The sequence below is a fragment of the Lissotriton vulgaris genome, chromosome 8 (assembly GCF_964263255.1).
Source record: "Lissotriton vulgaris chromosome 8, aLisVul1.2, whole genome shotgun sequence".
Taxonomy (NCBI): Eukaryota; Metazoa; Chordata; class Amphibia; order Caudata; family Salamandridae; genus Lissotriton; species Lissotriton vulgaris.
In genome coordinates, this window is record NC_141696.1 from 1,354,958,550 (window position 1) to 1,354,977,413 (window position 18,864).

The window sequence follows — 18,864 nt, forward strand, 5'->3', positions numbered from 1 at the left end:
TGGAAGATTTGTGAATATCATTTTGTAGTACATGAGGAATACAACTAAATGTACTACAAAGTATAGTTTGTGAATGGGCCTCGCAGTGTGGCCACGCATAACATGTATAAAGAGACAATCATCAAATTTTAAATTAACTCAATAAAATCTTGAAGGTGCCTGTGGGATGCCAGAATGCCATAAACATAATTGGTCGCCTTCTTTCAGTCATGAACAATGACGAGCACCTAGACACTTGGAGAAAAACTACAAAAAGCTGATGGATGGAACGCTTGAAGTAATCTAAGCCACTGGTAACTATTTTGGTCTAAATCTCCAGTCCATAGAATTATTTGCCTACCATGCCTACGTCACAGTGACCGGTCATATCCAACTCAGTCTTGACCACACTCTAAAAGGGACTGTCCATGCAAAACATCTTACAGCATTAATTTAAAATGTAATTTTCAAAGAAACTGAAAGATATATATGATAGGGAACCAAATCACAATGTAATACAAACAAGTTAAAATGTTATGAACACACGAGTGGAGGAGCCCTACAGCTCCCAGTCTGGACTCACCGGAAAGGGGGCATGGAAAGAAGCCGAATACTGGCAATCTCCATTTATTAGTCTAGGGGGATGCCCTAATACACATAAATGTGGGTAAAGCTAAGGTGATGCACAGTGGAATACTTTATATGTCTCCTCTAGGCTCCCTTCCTGCGATCACTGATGGTAGCATGTATTGAAATAATATGTCCTACATTTGTAGTTTCTGATGCCAGCTGTTTATTTGTTTATTAGGCTCACCGAAGATATTGCCTGGAAAATGAAAACATTCAATAAAGTAATTTGTTAAAACAAAATATAGGAACAGAAGAGGTCTTATATTAGTATTTTCAGAACAGAAAGTCTTATGAGACACTGAAAAGTGATTGCTCCCCTCTGCTGTATTTGCTGACAGGCCTCTGTTTCCCTCCCGCCTACCTCTGGGCAGCAGCTGTGGCAGCGGCATCCATGGCAAAGTGCCTCATCGCGGTCTCCTCCAGGTATTTCTGCTCCCATTTGATCATGTCGGCTTCCAAGGACAGAATGGTCTCCTCCTTTTCCCGCAGTAGCTCCATCAAGGCTGGTGCATTGTATTCCGGCACAATCGCAGTTGGAGAATTGGGGTGTCTCTGCAGGAAACACCATCATATGAAAGGGAAAGATTAAGAATCAAAGAAAATTTGGGAAACATAACCATATACTTCTTGCAAATCTTTCTCTAACAAATGAAAACAGCCCAAATCATTTAGCACAAAGACACCGCCGAGAAAGGTGTATTGTCATCCCACGCTTCTAGGGTTGCATTGCTATTATGAATGGACCTCAATGTCAGGAACGCCACAATTACCACAGAATTCTTGGTTTGTACCCTGGAGATTTGTAACATCTCTCCATCAGCAGGCTGTACACAAGGAATATTCGGGGTAAGTACAGTCAAACCCTGGAGCCAGCATATTTATATCCGAAAGCAAGTGCATGGAATATGCTGACACAGCTGTGGAACCCAACTAATGCACTAAAATAAACTCAGTTGGAGCAATCATCATTTTTCTTCCCTGCACCTGAAGATTCCCTCGGGACATGCAGAAATTGTGGATTTCACCATTAGGAAATAAATCCTTATGTGCTGTTTCGAAGTCTATGTCAAGCAACGATTAATACTAGCTTAACTCATTTTTACAAAAAGAAGTGAATAGCAGAGCTCAATTGCATCTATCACACAGAAATAATATCCTTGCCACAAACTGCAACTCATACCTCAAATGATTTTGTTTGAAAACAACTCTGGTTTTGTTGGTCCAACATCTTTTAAACCAATACGCATAACATTTTCATTATAAGAGTATACAAAAGGAATGTGGCATTCACCTCTCATTAACAATCACTGCAAAATCAGATCCCAAGCATTCAAAGCGATGCTGCAGCAGAATCATGGAGAGGCCCATGTACAAGCATTCACTGTCATCCGTAACCACAGTGGAGGAGAGCACAAGCCCACTGCTACTGTTCATTTAACATACAGGCCAATGGACATTTACCTTTCTGTGTCACATTAGTATTTAAAACTTTGAATCAATAAATTGATATGATTGAAGAACTGGGAGCTTTACACATCTGGGCTCTGGTCACGTGAGTGGCAGACAGCGCATGGGTTATCAGCCTACCTGCGATTGATGTCATTCATCGTCTACATACATCCTTGAGCCGGACGACTAGTGGATTGTGAGGGACCTGAATGCCTGTGATGTCTCTAAGTAGGGCCTGAGCTTCCTTCCAGAAAGTTTATGTCTGTTTACAGGTCCTCCAACCACATGTAAGCCATACTGCGCACTATTTACAACCCCTGCAACAACTTCCAGATCTTCCACACATGAACTTCAAATGTACTGGAGTGCCATACTTCATTAGGCTCGTTTTATAAGCACTTTCTTTGTACTGCGAACAGATGGAGGACCTCCCTGCTCTCGTCCAAATACTAACCAAAGATATGTACGGTGACAAGGAGGGGTCATACCTTTTTCAAGGACTTTATATAGTTGGATAGTGTTTTTAACAATGACCTATGCAAAAATAAATAATGAATTCTAGTGAGGTCTCTCCCATCGTTCATCAGTATTTTTTTCTGTTTAGCTAAATAGAAAGGTTTCATGAGCCACAATTTGTCTTTATCATGAAATGTAAAGACCAAGAATATATCAAAGCTCTTTAAAGTCCCACCTTCATACAATTCTCCTAAAAATGTAAGATTATCTTGTACCCACGAGCAAAACGCGTCCTTACTGATCCCCAGTGGTGCAGTCTGGCTTGTTTATGGTAGAGGACAAAAGGAAGGGGAGAGAAGTTATGCCCTTCGTTAAAAAGCTTCTACCAATAACTTGGGGGTTATCTTCAAAATTTCAAGTGAATTCCCAATATTTGATGGTGTTTTGTGGCTATCCACAGAAACGCTTTCATTGTAACTTCTGAAAGTTTTTTTGTACATTGAACTAGAATATCAGCTTAGTCTCAAGTGACCACACCAGTGCTGGGTTCATATGGGCAGCTAAAAGTTTCCTCTCTTTATTAGGGAATCCCGAACCTCCTTTGTAACTCGAAATGTATAGTACTGATCTTGCCACATGTAAGGACTTGAAGAAGGATTATGCTGAACAGAGTGTTCATTGGAAACCTGACAGCAAGGCTTTGGCAAAACACAGAAGTCTTGGTAATGAGTTTAGAGTCCCGCTGTTCATTCTGTTGAACCATGATACCTTCAGCTTCTTGCTCCTGTGAAAGTTTTTATAAGAAGCTTCCACCAAGTCTGGAATATTAGGTTTGTAGATCTTTCTGATTTGCTGGGTCATTAATACCTAGATGGCAGAACTTGTCTTCAGAACAGGCCAATCTTTTTAAAGTCAAGAACCTAGGATTCGCACATTTTAGCACATATTGCCATTGATTTTAACCTTTGGAATTTCATTATAAAGTTAGACACTAAATGGTTGTAATTTGTAAACTAGCAATGGGCAAGATCATTCTGTGTTGTTCAGAAAGCAAAGTAAGTCATCTGCAAACAAGGCTTCTTTATAGTGACCAATCTATAATCGTATCCGTTATCACTGGTATTTAGTTTTTAATCAATAGGGTTCTACTGTCTGGACATGTTATGTTATGTTATTGAGATTTTTATAGCGCAAAACAGCTGCCCCAGTGAAGGGGCGTCCCGGCGCTTTAGCTGGCATCAGAAAATATCAAAACACCACTAAACAAGCACAGAGAAAACTATAGTGGGCCAGAAGGAAAGAGGAATGTCTTAATGGCTCTCCTAAAAGCATACAAGTCCTCAAGGGCACGAATATGGGCAGGTAGAGAGTTCCAGAGCTTAGCCGCGAGATAGCAGAAAGATCGGCCTCCAGCTCGAGAGCGTTTGACCCGTGGAACTATCACCAGATTTTGGCCCAATGACCTTAAGGAACGAGAAGGGACATACATAGTAAGAAGGTTAGCCAAAATCAAGGGGGAAGACAATTTGAGAATTTTAAAAGAAAGGCAGAGAGTTTTGAACTCAATCCTTTGAGCTATAGGTATCCAATGGAGCTTAGCTTTTGCTGAACAGAACCTGGGAAGGCCCACCAAGGCTCTCGCTGCAGCGATCTGAACACGCTGCAGCCGAGTGATTTCTGCCTGATTGGCCCCCAACAGAAGTGAACTCGCATAGTCTAATCGCGAGAGTATGACAGCCTGGATTATCAGCTGTCTGGTCGGGGAGTCAAAAAATCTCAGGGCCGGCCTAAGCTCACGCAAAATACCAAAACAAGTAGCGGCAACTTTTTTGGTGTGTCCGCAGAAACTAAGAGCAGGATCCAGCCAGACACCCACATTTTTCACATTAGACACTGGAATGGGGGTGGGGCCTAGCTCGGCTGGCCACCAATGATCGCCCCAAAGGTTGCTATGTTTACCCACTATTAAAACCTCTGCTTTCTTTGCATTGAGCTGCAAACAATTTTCCGTCATCCAACCTGCAACTCCTATCAGGCCCTCTCTGAACCTAGAGGCCATGGAATCGGCATCCCCACTGAGAGCAACCGCCAGCTGCGTGTCGTCAGCGTAGGAGACCATATTCAGGCCCCACTGCTTGGCGACCGCAGCCAGTGGCTGAACATAAAGATTGAATAACGTGGGGCTGAGTGCCGACCCCTGAGGTACTCCCTGCTCGATGGAATAGGGTTTGGACTCAAATGGGGGAATAGCAACTCGGAAGGTGCGATCAGATAAAAAAAGATCGAAACCAATCCAATGCCCTCCCTGAGGGCATTGGACATACAGTAATGGTGTGATAGGACAGCCATACTTTGATCCCTCGAGAGCATGAAGGATAGTATTAATTGCAAATTTATATTTATCTTTGTGAATAGGCAAATTTTTTTTTAATATATGTACAGTTAATTTTTGTGGCCAAATCAACATTTCTGAAAAGTCTTAAGGAGGAACACCGCTAACTTTAGTGAGATAGTTCTCCGGAGCGAGCGAGAAGATCATTTTGATCCTGTAGCACTGTGCTTAATTAGCTACACTGATTGACAGCCAGACATTGTCACCAGCCTGCCTAAACCCAACTGGCATGAGGAGATAAGTATTGGTCAGATGTTTTTTAAGTGTGCCCGAAAGCACAATTATGTACATTGTTATGTCACAGTTTAACAATGCAATGGGGTCACACGAACCCCAGGTTTCAAGGTCTCTAACAGGTCTCTAACAGGTTTTAGGTGGAGGGATAATTGTGTATATACCACAACCAAACCCACCTGCGAAAATGAATCAACTAATAACACTTTAGTTAGCGGTCCAAATCGTACAGCTTGAGACGATTTGTAAAAAAAAAAAGTAGTTGCGAATTAATATGTTTGCGGGTTTATTTAACTTTAAACTGTGATTGAAGTAAGATTACTCATCTCTATGCAACTTTTGTGCGGGTAATAATTTTAGGGCTTGTGAGGGAGTGACTGTCACACACGGGAAAAAAGGCATGTACACAAGTGCTTTGTCAATGTAATTTTGTCAGAGTTCTATGCATCATGATTTCTTTATTTTGTGTTTATCGGTCAGTCATGAGATATGAAGTAATCAGTATGAACAACTGCAGAGGAAAGGCTTCCGGGTTCTTAACATAGGAGTGTTATTTTTTTTTAACTCAAACATTATTGCATTTTCACATACAAGCATTTGCATGCATGTTATATTGTTTATCTATGATAGTATACTTTTAGAAAGCACTGTGATACAATTAGGCTTCACAATTATAACCGCAACCAGCATAACCTCAGACTGAACTGAGACAACATGCAGGGTACATTGCCCTTACGGCATGAACATTACACCAGTAAATCTATGTCCATTGGTATAACTGCATTAACATTAAATCAGTAAGTGTTTGTCCATTAGAGGAAAATGGGTTACCAACACCTAGATACCATCTGTCATGCAGGCTGAAAAAGGCCTCCTGGTCATGAGACTTCTGACCCCAAATGAGACCAGCATTTAGATGATTGTACCTATCTGCTTATCCCGGACACTCACTGCAAAAACCGTGTTGAAATCTGTCTGGGACAAAAAATGCTGCCATGAATATACTTACTAAGGCCTAACCCTGCATCCCACGGCTCGGATCATTTCTCTTGCGACAAAAAAAGTGAACTTAGCGGTCTACAGAAATTAACAACGACATCCGAAATCTTTAACGCTGGGCAATGTGGCGTTTTGCTTCAAACAGGAGGGTGTCTAATGCAGAACACCCCTCCTAGCCCATCTCAAGGAATTAACAATTTGTTGATTAGCCAAGATGAGTCTAACCGATGTGCTTTGAGAACCAAGGGGGACCATCTTGAATTTGTTTGCTAATACCCTGGATTTGGAGAGTTTAGGTGCAAATGCCATCAGCAACCCATGGTATCTGTTTTAATATTGCCAAATATTAGCCAACTTAATTATCCATGTTCTAAATATTTGCATTTTCTGGGATTGTTTATTATACATATGTACAGATCATGCAACCTTAAGCTCTGCCAAATAATGGGAAAATAGGCCTGACTGGAACATACATCTGTGGAAATGTGCATGCTGGAGTTCATTCACAGATCAATTAATGTATAAGATTTATTGTCAGGGGAAGGCAAGTTCTTTTGCTATGCAGAAATATTTTAACTAGGACCTAACAAGAACACTTGCTTTTTTGTCTGTACAAAAACTATAGTACATTCTCTATCACCACATTTGAAGATTTTGTAATATTCCTGTAACACAGTTTTGATTTCATAATCTTAAATTGCCAAAGGAATACAAAATTTACCTCACTGTCACATTGTTTCTGTAGTAGACAGTATTGAATATAAGACGTCAAATAAAAAAAGAGTATGGTTGTAGTACCGGAGTTCTTGAATGCTCTTGAAGTACCAACGAATGAACCAGAAAATGCATTACAGAAATACTATGTTTACATGCCTTAATGGGCCTCATTTAAGATACAAGGGTGTTACTGAAAATTCTATGGCTTACATGGGCCATTCCCGATCATTCAACTCACCCTTGGGGTCTGGAATCATTACAGTAATGTGGGCAGTCACACAAGACAATTTAAGGCTTGACTTTGATCAATGGAGCAGTTTTTAGGTCGAGCCTAGGCAGCGCACATGCACTGTTCTTCGAGACATGCTGTATGGGCTTACAGCCGCCCATTGGCTCTTTATTGGTAACTTGGATTGTCCCTCAAAAAGGCTTCCTCGCTAGAGGTTAATCCTTCTTTTATGTCCTGCCTTGTTGTGATTTGTATTCTCCCATGGAGCAGAGCCCAACTTTCCGGATATTTACCATTTCGTTTTAGGAGTTGTTTTTCAGGGACTCTTTTTTCTTTTCAGCCGCTTCACTTCAAGCTCTGTTGCGTGCTGTATGTTTTTCATGCTCCAGCGGGAAACCTTCAACGTCTCCACAAACTCCTCCCACAATACTCCTAGCCCGGCTCCACCCCCCCCCCCCAGGTTGCTGCTTGCCCATCCCAAAACATCCCCATTGCTGCTTGCTTTAATGCAATTCAACTGCCATCTCAGGTTCTTAATGGCAAGAGAAAGTGAAAGTCAGTGGTGTCTGGCTCTGAGGCATCTCTTCCACCAAAGGATTATCAACCCTTTCTGGATATGAAGACTTAAACATCCCATAAAAGTACAGTGGTGTGCTGCTCCTAACCAAGTCTATTTTTCACGCAGCATGCTTCAACCTTTCAACCCATCACACTCCAAGGTGAGCAGCGTCGTGTTTAAGTCTTTATTTTACAAAATCGGTGAGGGCTGTCCTGGTGCAGCAGACGGGACGAGGCTCGGAGCAACTGGCAGTTGTTTTGGGCCCATGCTACATTTTGTTGGCGTTGAACATGTTGAAGAAAATTATTGCGATTGCAAAACCCACAAATAAATAAACTTTTTCCGTTGAAATCTTTCTCTCTTTTCACTTTCTATTTATTCACCCACTGTTGACCTGCCTGATACCTCCATTTTCTATCTTTCTTTCTTTTTATCTATATTGCATTCTTTATTTCTTCTTTCTTATAGTCCTCTCTATCGCTCCCGTCTATCTATCTGACTACCTATCTGGGTCTCTATGTGTTTATTTAGCTGTCTACTACGACTACATGCACCCCTCACACCCCTTGCTTGCTAAACACATTTCTCAACTTCCCCTCTCTGCAGTGAGTGGGAGCATTGGTTGCAGCATTTCCAGCCCCCACGCCTTTGTCCACTTTGTTGAACTGTATCTTCTATTGAGCTCCTGGCCCCTATTCTGCAGCCTCCTTGCTAAGCCCGCAAAGGCGAGGTCATGTCGGGTACTTCTGATGGGAATTATCTCAGTCCACCTGAGAGAATAAAGCGGGACCTGGGCGTGCCCAATAGCCAGCCACACACGAGGTTCTAAAGAGCTGCTTTAACAGGTACAAATATCTGCAATATTTCGTCTCTTCAGGTGCTGGCATTTAAGATGTGAGCTGCAATGATATGAGGGCCCATTCAACATAAAATCACTGGAACAAAGGGGGATGTCTGCTCTCCTAAAATAGCAGAGTAGTGCAGAGAAGTGGGGGCACTCAGATTGCAAATGCCCTCGCCCCTAAGATAGCAGACGGGCACCCTCAAGCTGAGGCACATGTACGTGCAAAACTCCAGCCAGTCGGCATTAATGTCTGAGAAAGTGTACTGCTTTGGAGCAGCTCTTAGTATAATAATGCAGCATTATTTGATTTTCATTTTCACAGTCACACTTGTAATGGTTTTGTTTCCCCTCTCTTCCTGTAGTCCTGAGATGAAGATTAAAGACACACTGCGGGTCAGACATATGACTGATTTATTTCTATTTTTTTGCTCAAACATATATTTTCTTTTCTTCTGTACATGTTTGTGTTTCCCCTTCCCTATCGGACATGGATGTCACCACTCCAAGATGGCCGTCGTCTCTCCCAGGCTCTTCAGGGACTCCACTCATTGTCCATTCTCTCTTGCTGTGAATATAATGTGCAGGATTATTGTGTAAACAGACTACAGTTCTCGACATGCTGTGCTGCCACCAGGAAGCTGTGCGCATGCGCACTTTGATTATGAGCCAGGACCAGGAGTTGCACATGGGCACATGTGAGAGGTCAGCGGGAAAAGAGCTGCGAGTAGCAACTGGAGGTCTGTGCCAGGTACGGGCCAGAGACGTGTAACTTGCATCTCCAGAAGTTATAAGGGCGTCACTGTCAGTGATAATTAATGGGCACCCTGCATCTTAGCTGCCATGTGCTGGGCAGTGTGAGGGCATCAAATGACTGGCTGTAATAGCATTTGTGCCATAAAGACTATGTGGCTGGCATTGTAAAGGGCATATTGAGGGTCACTCATGCCATTCATTGCAAATGTCAAAATTGCAAAAGGGCGTTAATGACTGATAGAATAAGTGTATTTTACCATACATAGACAGTGTATGATAGTCAGTTTGGGGCCTTTAATGACTTGATAATGGCAGGACACACGTGCCACAGACTACACGTACCAACATTGTCAAAGGACTCTAATTAATGCCTTGTAGTAATAGGGCTAGTATATCATAGATGATTTACCACAAACGTTGATGACAGGAGAATGTGCTGCATCGCTAAACACTTATAAGGTCTCAAAGGCAAGGCTTATTGGCTAGGCCAAAGCTTGTTTTCACTGCCCTCACTCAGTAACCATAGGCATATAAGCAAAGAAAGTAGTTGGTTGCCTAATTAACAGGCAGAATAAAGGTGTGATAAATTAGTTTACACAGAATAGGGGCAAGGTCTGCTTTTCTGTGTTGTGTGTATTTGTTTACAAGTGTGGCTCAATGGTTAGAGCGGCAGACTCTGATGCAGAGGTCTGGCCCGGACCAGGGTTCAATTCCCACCTCGGCGGGTCTTGGGCTCAATTTCCCCGAACCTGATAATTCTCGCATCAGTGCCTATTCTAATCATGGGTCCCACTCTCCAACTTTGGGCAATAGCTTGCTTAATCTTCACAACGGCCCCAACAGCGCTAGGATGCCTAGCTTCACCTTGGGGATGCCCAGGAGTGGGCACTTCACAGGGAAAGGCCAGGAAGGGTTCCACAGCGGTATGTGCACAGCGCCTAGAGACCCCTTCGGGGGCGATTTGTGCGCTATATAAAAGCCCTACATTTACTTTTACATTTAAAGCTAGTTCTTGAATACAGTTTTCTTCACAAAAGGGACAAGAAAAGTCTGCAAATCACACCAAACATGATAAGAGCACATATTGTCATAGCGGTCAGTGTGCAGCGACAACACCACCCAAATTACTTTAAATGTATGTAAATAAAATGTATAACAATGTTGCTTTTTCAGTATAACCTGCAAGACGGGTAGCTATAATCTTACCTGCTGCATCCTCAGAGCCTCCAGCTCTCGCTCCAGCCGGGTGCGCAGGCGCCGCTCCAGCTGCTCTCGTTTTTCTCCAGCCGCCTGGAGCTGCGTCAGTGCCTGTTGCAACTTCTCCACCTTCTCTACATAAACCTGCTTCTTCTGCAACTGTAGGAAAGGACCACAGATGCCAGGATTTACACATTCTTAAAAAGCATCATAGAAGCAGAAACATTAATGTATTCATAACCTCTGCATGAAACAAACCTGAAAACACTGAACTGAATTGAAATGTATCTATTTTTAATTGTGATGAGAGTACTTAACTCGCTGAATGTGTTAATTTTTTTTTAACAAAGTCATGGTCTGTGAAAAAGGACAAAGAAAACATTTTACTTCATAATATTTTATTATTATGTCACTGTAAAGAAATATTTACTTGTATAAAGTATAATGTTAAAAATAGTAATATGTGTTCCAAGCAGTGCTTAATTTGAGACAGTGTTTCCGATGCTTGGCACTGTAGGAAGGTGGAATAGGACTGCATGGTTACCCCCACTTTTTTCCTGGTGTTTTATTGGTTTTCGACATAGTTTGACTGGGATCCTGCTAATCAGGACCCCAGTCTATCTGCTTTCTCCCTAAATTGGTTGTTGATGTAATTTAGGTACACTCCAGATTGGATTCTGGGGTACCTTTACAAGTCCCTATTATATGGTATACTATATGCCCAGGGCATAGGTACCCCAGAGGCCTCTTAGGGGCTGCAGCATCCAAAATGACACAACAGGTCTGCTACAGCAGCCTGTGTAAGGTGGTCCATGCACCCCTTACTTAGATAGAGGTTCACTATATCTACTCCATATCACTGCCCATATAAACCAGTCAGTCAGTCACCTCTATGGCAGGCCTTATCAATCCTGAAGGCAGGGTGCTGGATTTTATGTGAGTGGGTGCACCTGCATGAGCAGAGCCCCTCTGCAGCCTTCGGAACCACTATTCCAGAGTTATTTGTGATGCACAAATAACCCCTTCTATGCGGGGTTAATTGCCCTGCAATGCGGGGGGGCGGGGGGCGCGCGCAGCGCCACGGTGCTCGTGATGAGCCCAGCTAGTCATGCTGCACAGTGGAGCTGTGCTCATGACGAGCTGGGCTGGTCACGACTCCGCCCACTCCTTTAGAACGCCCGCACAGGAGGGGAATTAGCCGTGCGTGGGAGGGCCGCAGCAGTTATGACGAGCTCAGCTCGTCATGAGCACAGCTCCACTGTGCCTCATGACGAGCTGAGCTCGTCATAAGCATGGAAGAGGTTAAGTGCATTATAACCTCACGGTAAATGCTAACTTTAAAACGGCTCCATGGAAACATGTTGTGTTTGGTGTCAAACACTTTGGAATCATACCTGCACACCAGTAATTGGTGTGGGAGGTATGATTCCACCCTCCTAGATGGAGAAATATGACAACACTGGTAAACCCGGTACCAGCTTTCTCGACCCTGGCATCACAAGATGGATGCTGCCAGCCACAGACACGAGTCTGTCCTCCTGCTGCTGGGCGAAACTCCGGTAGGGTAAGGTTGGACAATAGGTTTCCTTTCACAGAGAGGTGTGACCACCTCCCAGACAGGCTTTAGTGCTTTAGTGTATTGGGGCTGGGTGGGTGCACTCCAAGAGTGCTTTGATGTCTGCACTGGGGGCACATTTGGTGTCCCTGTGCATAGTCCAACTCAAACCGGTTGCAGGAACTATTTGCACCTGCTCTGGTGTGAAACTGGACAAAGGACATGGTTGTAGCCACCCCTCTGTCCTGACCCTCCCGTAGGTGGGTCCTCAGAGTTTGTCCCACCCCTTCCTTGAGTATAAAGTAGGAAACCCAAACTACAGGATTTTGGATTTACCTGGATGAGACTCTGCTACAGAAACCAAGTACTTAGACGATCTACACTGCGCTAGATGACTGAAGAATCTCCCTTGGAGTAAAGGAGTTACTCCCTTGCTAAGCAGGCACCAAAGACGCATCTGACCGGTTTGCATCTCCGAAGCTCCCGAGGTCTCCGAAGACTTTTGCAACACAGGAGGTGGGTTTCCAAGTGTCCCCGAGGTTGACTAGTGTGCTCAGCAAACCCAAGACCTGTTTACCTTGTGGGGACCGTGCAACCTGAACCCCTGGGCACCATGTACGTTTGCAGAAGCATCTGCTTTCATGCGACCCCCTGAAGTTGTGCTTTTGGCTACTTGTAGTCCAGACCCCAAGCAGTGATTCCACTGAAGATTACCGGCCTACACTCCACAAGTGTTCAGTGGGCTAGTACTTAGTGATTCCTCGCAGGGTCCCTTTGCGATCCCTGGTCCGTTGGCCTGTGGGTAACTGTGAAGGCAACTTTAACTTTCAGTGGGCTTTCCTGGTAGCTCCAGACGAGCCCTGACTCTCCATCACTTGGGGAGTCACCAGGACCTTGCTGGTCCTCACCGAAACATCTTTTTTCTGACCGTGTTGGTTGCAGTTGCCAAGGCTTGTTGGGTGTTCAATCCGGACACTGAACCCCCAGCACTCGACATCCTTTGTGGGACAGCTCGCCTGCGGACTCTGGTCATCCTCGATGTCTCCTGTTCCCCGTGGCTGCAGAGTCAAGCTTCATCTCTTTTCACATGAAGCATCCAACATCGGTAGGCATTCATCTCCTGAGCCCCTGGTCACTGGCAAGTAACCCAGACTCTATCCCTTCTGCTTTCAGGTTCTTCTCCACTTCGATCCAGGCTTGGATCACACGGACACTTTTTCTCTTCACTGCAGCAGCACTTTGCAGTATCACGCCATTGAAAACGACAAAGATTCCTCACACAATTTGACACCTATGCACCCGGCTTCCCTGGGTTAGGTAACACGAGTACTCCGGTGCTCACATGGGTGCTGGCCTTAGAACCTTTCAAGTTTGAAAGGGTTTGTTCGAAGTCCTTTCCTAAGTGTCCTTAAACTTTAAAATTGCAACCGCGACTTTCTCATAGAGTTGTACGGAGCTTGTGGCTGTGTTCTCACACTGCACGCGTCCCCTGGGTCCCCTGTGTCACTACCTTGGGTGGTTCCTTGGGGTTCCAGCGATTCTACGTGCTCCAGGCACTGTGTCTAGTCAAGTCGTGGTTGTTATACCACTTTCTTAGTATATGGTTTGGTCTCCCCCTGGAGCCTACTGTGTAGTGTACTATTCACTGTTGTTCTAGTGATTTAATATTGTGTGCTTTGTTCTCTAATCTCAAAGAGGTTAGTAGTGAGTGTTTAAAAAATACATATATATTATATATTCCTTGTGTGGTACTCCTTTCATTTGGTCATTCAGGAGGTTATAGACTGGTAAAACAAGCTGCTTTACATTCCTTCGAGACTTAGTCTGAAGGCTGCTCTCCATAGCTACCACTAGGATAGCTTTCTTTTAAGGTTGTCTTTCACCAAGTCATCAATAAGGGTCGTTTGGACAGTGCAAAGTGCCCACTATAACTAGTGGACAGCATATACCAGGCCAACTTCTCAAAGCACCAGCACTTAATTGTCGAGACCGGCACTTATGACAGCTGCCACATGGTGGCAATGTTTGTATAATTTAGAGATGAGCAGAACAGCAATTGTGTATTAATTCAATATGCATTAAAACCAACCAATACCTGCTGCCCAAGTTATTTTTATAGCGTTGGGAACCTGAAGTAGGCTGAATTGTCACACTTGTAGCCGTGTGCTAGTTGGCAACACTGGCCAATGGGTGGTGCAAGCTGCAGAGGCCTTCTGACCAGAGCCCTGTCACTTACAATTTTACAAATTAGGGACTGGTTCCAAGAAAAGTTCTACTGTCCCACAAATTCCACAGTCTGGGTGGGACGGAAATATTGTTGACAATCATTCTACAGCTACTGCGTTTCATCTTATTTACTTGTAAGAATGACTGTTTCAACCAGTGCTACCAGAAGGGCTAATGCACAATGCAAAAGAAAGGATTTTCAAGCTGATCCCAGTGATGAGGAACCCATCCGCCTATTCTAAGGACACTTTTCTACTTCAATCTCTGTAGGACGTTCTGATTGATAACTTGGAGAACAAAATGATCAAATACTCCAGTAGACCACGGGTTGGTCAGTTGAGTAAAGTGAAAAAAACTGTACCTGCGGTCTCAAAAATAGAAAAGTAGGAGCTACTCGGGTAGTTTAACTATTAGGTTGTGTCTAGCGCAACCATGTGTGTTGGGGAAAAAAACTAACTTGTTTATATTACCCTCACACACCCTAGTGGTGTCATGCTTCATCATCGGGTCACCCCGGCCCCTACAAGTCGGGGTGGGCTCGACCACAGTATTGGGAAGCTCTTCTGATATGTTCAAGGAGGGGGCTTTACATAAAATAGAATAAAATCACCTAGATAGATCCCCGGTATCCCTTTATTATGGGGTCTATCTGGGAGGTTAAAATACTGTACAGAAATTTTTTATACAAGTGGGTCTCTTTAGGGTATTATGGTCCTAAGACCCTAGTGCCAACATGTTTCAGTCCTCTGTGGCCGATATGGAGAGGCGATGATAGTAGCATTGACAATTTTGCAATCTGGATCAATGGATTAAACCCATATCTACACTTCACCTTGAACAGGAACAAGGAAACCATCCCTTTTCTAGATGTCAATATAACAACACACAATGGAGCCCTGGGGAGCTCTTTATATACTAAACTGACTGATAAAAACAGTCTATTGAGATTCAACCGTGCGCATCCACGGTCTCTGAGAGAAAATCTACCTGTTGGACAGTTTTTAAGAATCCGTAGAAACTGTTCCAAAATTGAAGATTATAAAAAAGAGGCAGAAATACTAACATCAAAATTGAAAGAGAAAGACTACCCCGATAACATCATTGAAAAAGCAAAAAAGAGAGCGCGTAACACCCCACGTGAAGCCCTCCTAGAGGACAAAGAGAAAACCCAACCTCAACAAATTATCTGTGTCACCACATACAACTCATCGTCAAATGACATCAAAAAAATCATAAATAAAAAATGGCCAATTTTAACATCAAACAAATTGACATACGAGAAGCCTATATTCTCATTCAAAAGAAATCAAAGTTTGAGAGATGTCCTGGTCCATACAGATTCGTACAAACCCAAAATGGATAGTCAAACAACTCTATGGAACACCACACCGGTCACTGGACACTATCCATGTGGCTCATGTGTGGCCTGTGATTTCACTGAACAAACAAAGACTATAGATCTGGGCCTACGCACTGTATGGGAATAGAGATCCCATACCAATTGCAACTCGGAATCAGTGGTCTACCTCATTAAGTGCCCTTGTGGACTTACGTAAATAGGTATGACCAGCCGTAAAATAAAGATACGCATCAGTGAACATAGGAGCACAATCTGGAGAGCTATTACAGCTACTAGATTAATGGCCCACTATGTTGAGAAACATCACAAAGATACAGATCTACAATGGACAATAATTGAACAGGTGAAAGGTACTGGCAATCTACAAAAGAGACTCCTACAGAGGGAACAACGTTGGGTTTACCGATTAAAAACCCATATCAATGGTCTTAACGATGCCATACCCTGGAGCCAACTCAACAAGTAAGTCTGAGTGTTCCTTGTAATATCATGACTCACCGAGCATAGACGATTAACCTTTGACTGGTTTGAATACGTGTTCCTTGATTTCTATTATGATTTCTATGTTGTTACTAACTTTCCCTGGTTTGGCCACCTTGGTCCAACTACTTATAATTACCAATTCCCTCTTTTGCACATAATAAGCTCGATCACTCAACTCAGTACGCCACGAATTCAGGCATCACTATAGAAGAACTACAATTCTCATCATTTTCCGTGATATACGCTAACCACATGCATATTGCGCATTGATGTGACGTTGAACTACATACGGCCCAAAAAACTACAATTCCCAACCCTTTTCGCTCCACACGTCACGCAACCGTATGACGTAACAAGCACTCGCATGGACGTCACTCACGGCACCCTCGGATGCCGCTCACTGAACTTTATTAAACAACTCTCCGATCACTCCGGTTGCTCAAAGCCGAGGCCAGGAACCGATGTAGGTACACTGCAGGGTGAGATCTCCAATTCAAGTAAGTGCCTCCACACGTAGCGTGTTTGAGCAGATACCGCCCATTTTCCTTTCTCACTGCTCACTGCTCAACACTCCATATCACTAGGACCACCCTCATGTTGTCCGGTCCTGTGTGAAGCAAGCCGACTTCCCTAATTGGGTACAGTATTTGAATCACACATATGTGCATGACAAAATGGTTGTTGAGGCGAATGGTATCAGAATAATTGAGAATCTTATTTTTTTGCTAATCGAGTGGATACGATTGAGACTAACTCCTTGGGTGCATGTGTTATGTTGAGACGTGTACACACACAAGTCGTTAATGAATGCAATATATCAGAATGCGATTACTTCGCCACTGAGACATTGATCCCGTCACGTAATCCACGATATGTCACGGAGATATGTACTTGAATGGCACAAGTAAGGGCTGATACCTCTACACAAGCGTGCACTATAATCCTGATGCATGCTCACAACAGCGGCACACGTTCCTGACCACCTATGTCACTGCAGTAAACAGTAATCTGCACACAAGTATATGATGTTGTTTGTTGTTGTTTTTCTTCCCAGACGCAGCCTGGCAGTTTTCACAGACAGCACACTCTATACTTGAGGAGCAGCTACTCTGCCCTCACTATATTGTTAGGATAGGGAACCCCATCCTTCCTTACCCCACATAGGGGGCTGCTTTTGCCCTGAAGAAAGTCCCGGACCTTTACGGCCACAGAGGACTGAAACATGTTGGCACTAGGTTCTTAGGACCATAATACCCTGAAGAGACCCACTTGTATAAATAATTTCTATACAGTATTTTAACCTCCCAGACAGACCCCATAATAAAGGGATACCGGGGATCTATCTAGGTGATTTTATTCTATTTTATGTAAAGCCCCCTCCTTGAACATATCAGAAGAGCTTCCCAATACTGTGGTCGAGCCCACCCCGACTTGTAGGGGTCGGGGTGACCCGATGATGAAGCATGACACCACTAGGGTGTGTGAGGGTAATATAAACAAGTTAGTTTTTTTTCCCCCAACACACATGGTTGCGCTTGACACAATCTAATAGTTAAACTACCCGAGTAGCTCCTACTTTTCTATTTTTGAGACCGCAGGTACAGTTTTTTTCACTTACTCAACTGACCAACCCGTGGTCTACTGGAGTATTTTTTCGTGTTATACTTCTCTGGGAGGATATACTCCGGTTATTACCTCTCCTACCCTCAGGGTACTTGGTTCACTCCAGTGCCCGTTTGTGCTATCGAACAAAATGATCAACCACCACATCTGCCAATATAACAAGAAAAAAGAAATCTCCACCTCAAAGACACTCTTTTCAACCCACACGCCCACCCCTCCCCATATAAGTACTTCCAACATCACAACATATTTAACCCATAAAATTCAGCAACTAGTAAACAGTAGCTCACAATTCAGGATCCACATCCACTATATTTAAGATAATTCTAACACTACAGCAATAGCCCCCCAATGCCTCCCACCGAAGAGTGCGTTGAGAATAGTGTGACAACAGTTAAACATTCTTAACAATGAATATAGGTTTGGTGGCTTGAGATAGGGACATTGATGGTATGAGATCCATCATGGCAAAACTGTAAATAAATTCACACATCATTGGTGGGGAGCAGAAATAACCTTTTTTGGCTCTCATTAGGAGTTGCTTGGAGGTAGGTGGGGGTACATCAGATGTCAAGAATGTCAATTCTGGCTAGTATTCCTGCACCTAAATCCAGCCATTACAACATTTAATGCCTGGAATGGGGAGTAACTATGCAGACACCGAAAAACCACATGAAAATCAAGATGTTTTCCCTGAGTTACCACCTATCCTTACGAAGTGGTAAATATCTACATGGGGGGCGGTGCGGGTCAGGTTGATTGTGCAGTGGCAAGTAGGCTGCGTCTTCACTGGGAAGCATTGTTTGCTGGAGGGGGTTGATTGGTGTTCAGATGCAATCCCAACCGCTCTTTTCAACCTAAAAAACAGGCCTGGATCGTACAATTTTGGGCCTGCAAACACCGGACCAGCCATAGTTGCCCAGACTGGTATCACCTCCAGGAATATTGCTCAGCGTAACTCGTAAAGATTGCCCTTGTATGATAAAAAGTGATATTACAGGCAACAAGCAATAATTTTACTTCATTTTGACTGGCACAGGGTAAATAAAAATTGCTTAATCATTCGGATCTACATGTGGCGCCCCCTTTCCACTTGCAATGACTTACAGTGACTCACTCACAGTCTCTACACCATCCACTGCCCTCCTAATCTAAAACTGATGGGCTATGGCAACACAG

General features: G+C 43.6%; 1 protein-coding gene across 2 annotated transcripts in view; it reads right to left on the reverse strand.

Moving 5' to 3' along the window:
* Window positions 1-18,864, reverse strand: part of AMOTL1 (angiomotin like 1) — a 311,572-nt gene that overhangs the window by 33,986 nt on the left and 258,722 nt on the right. For both annotated transcript variants that reach the window (XM_086935303.1, XM_086935302.1), the window contains 2 exons: window positions 10,448-10,597; window positions 971-1,161 (listed from right to left, as the gene is read on the reverse strand). In XM_086935303.1, coding sequence (XP_086791429.1) covers window positions 971-1,161; window positions 10,448-10,597 — 341 coding nt within the window. The remainder of the gene's footprint in view (window positions 1-970; window positions 1,162-10,447; window positions 10,598-18,864) is intronic.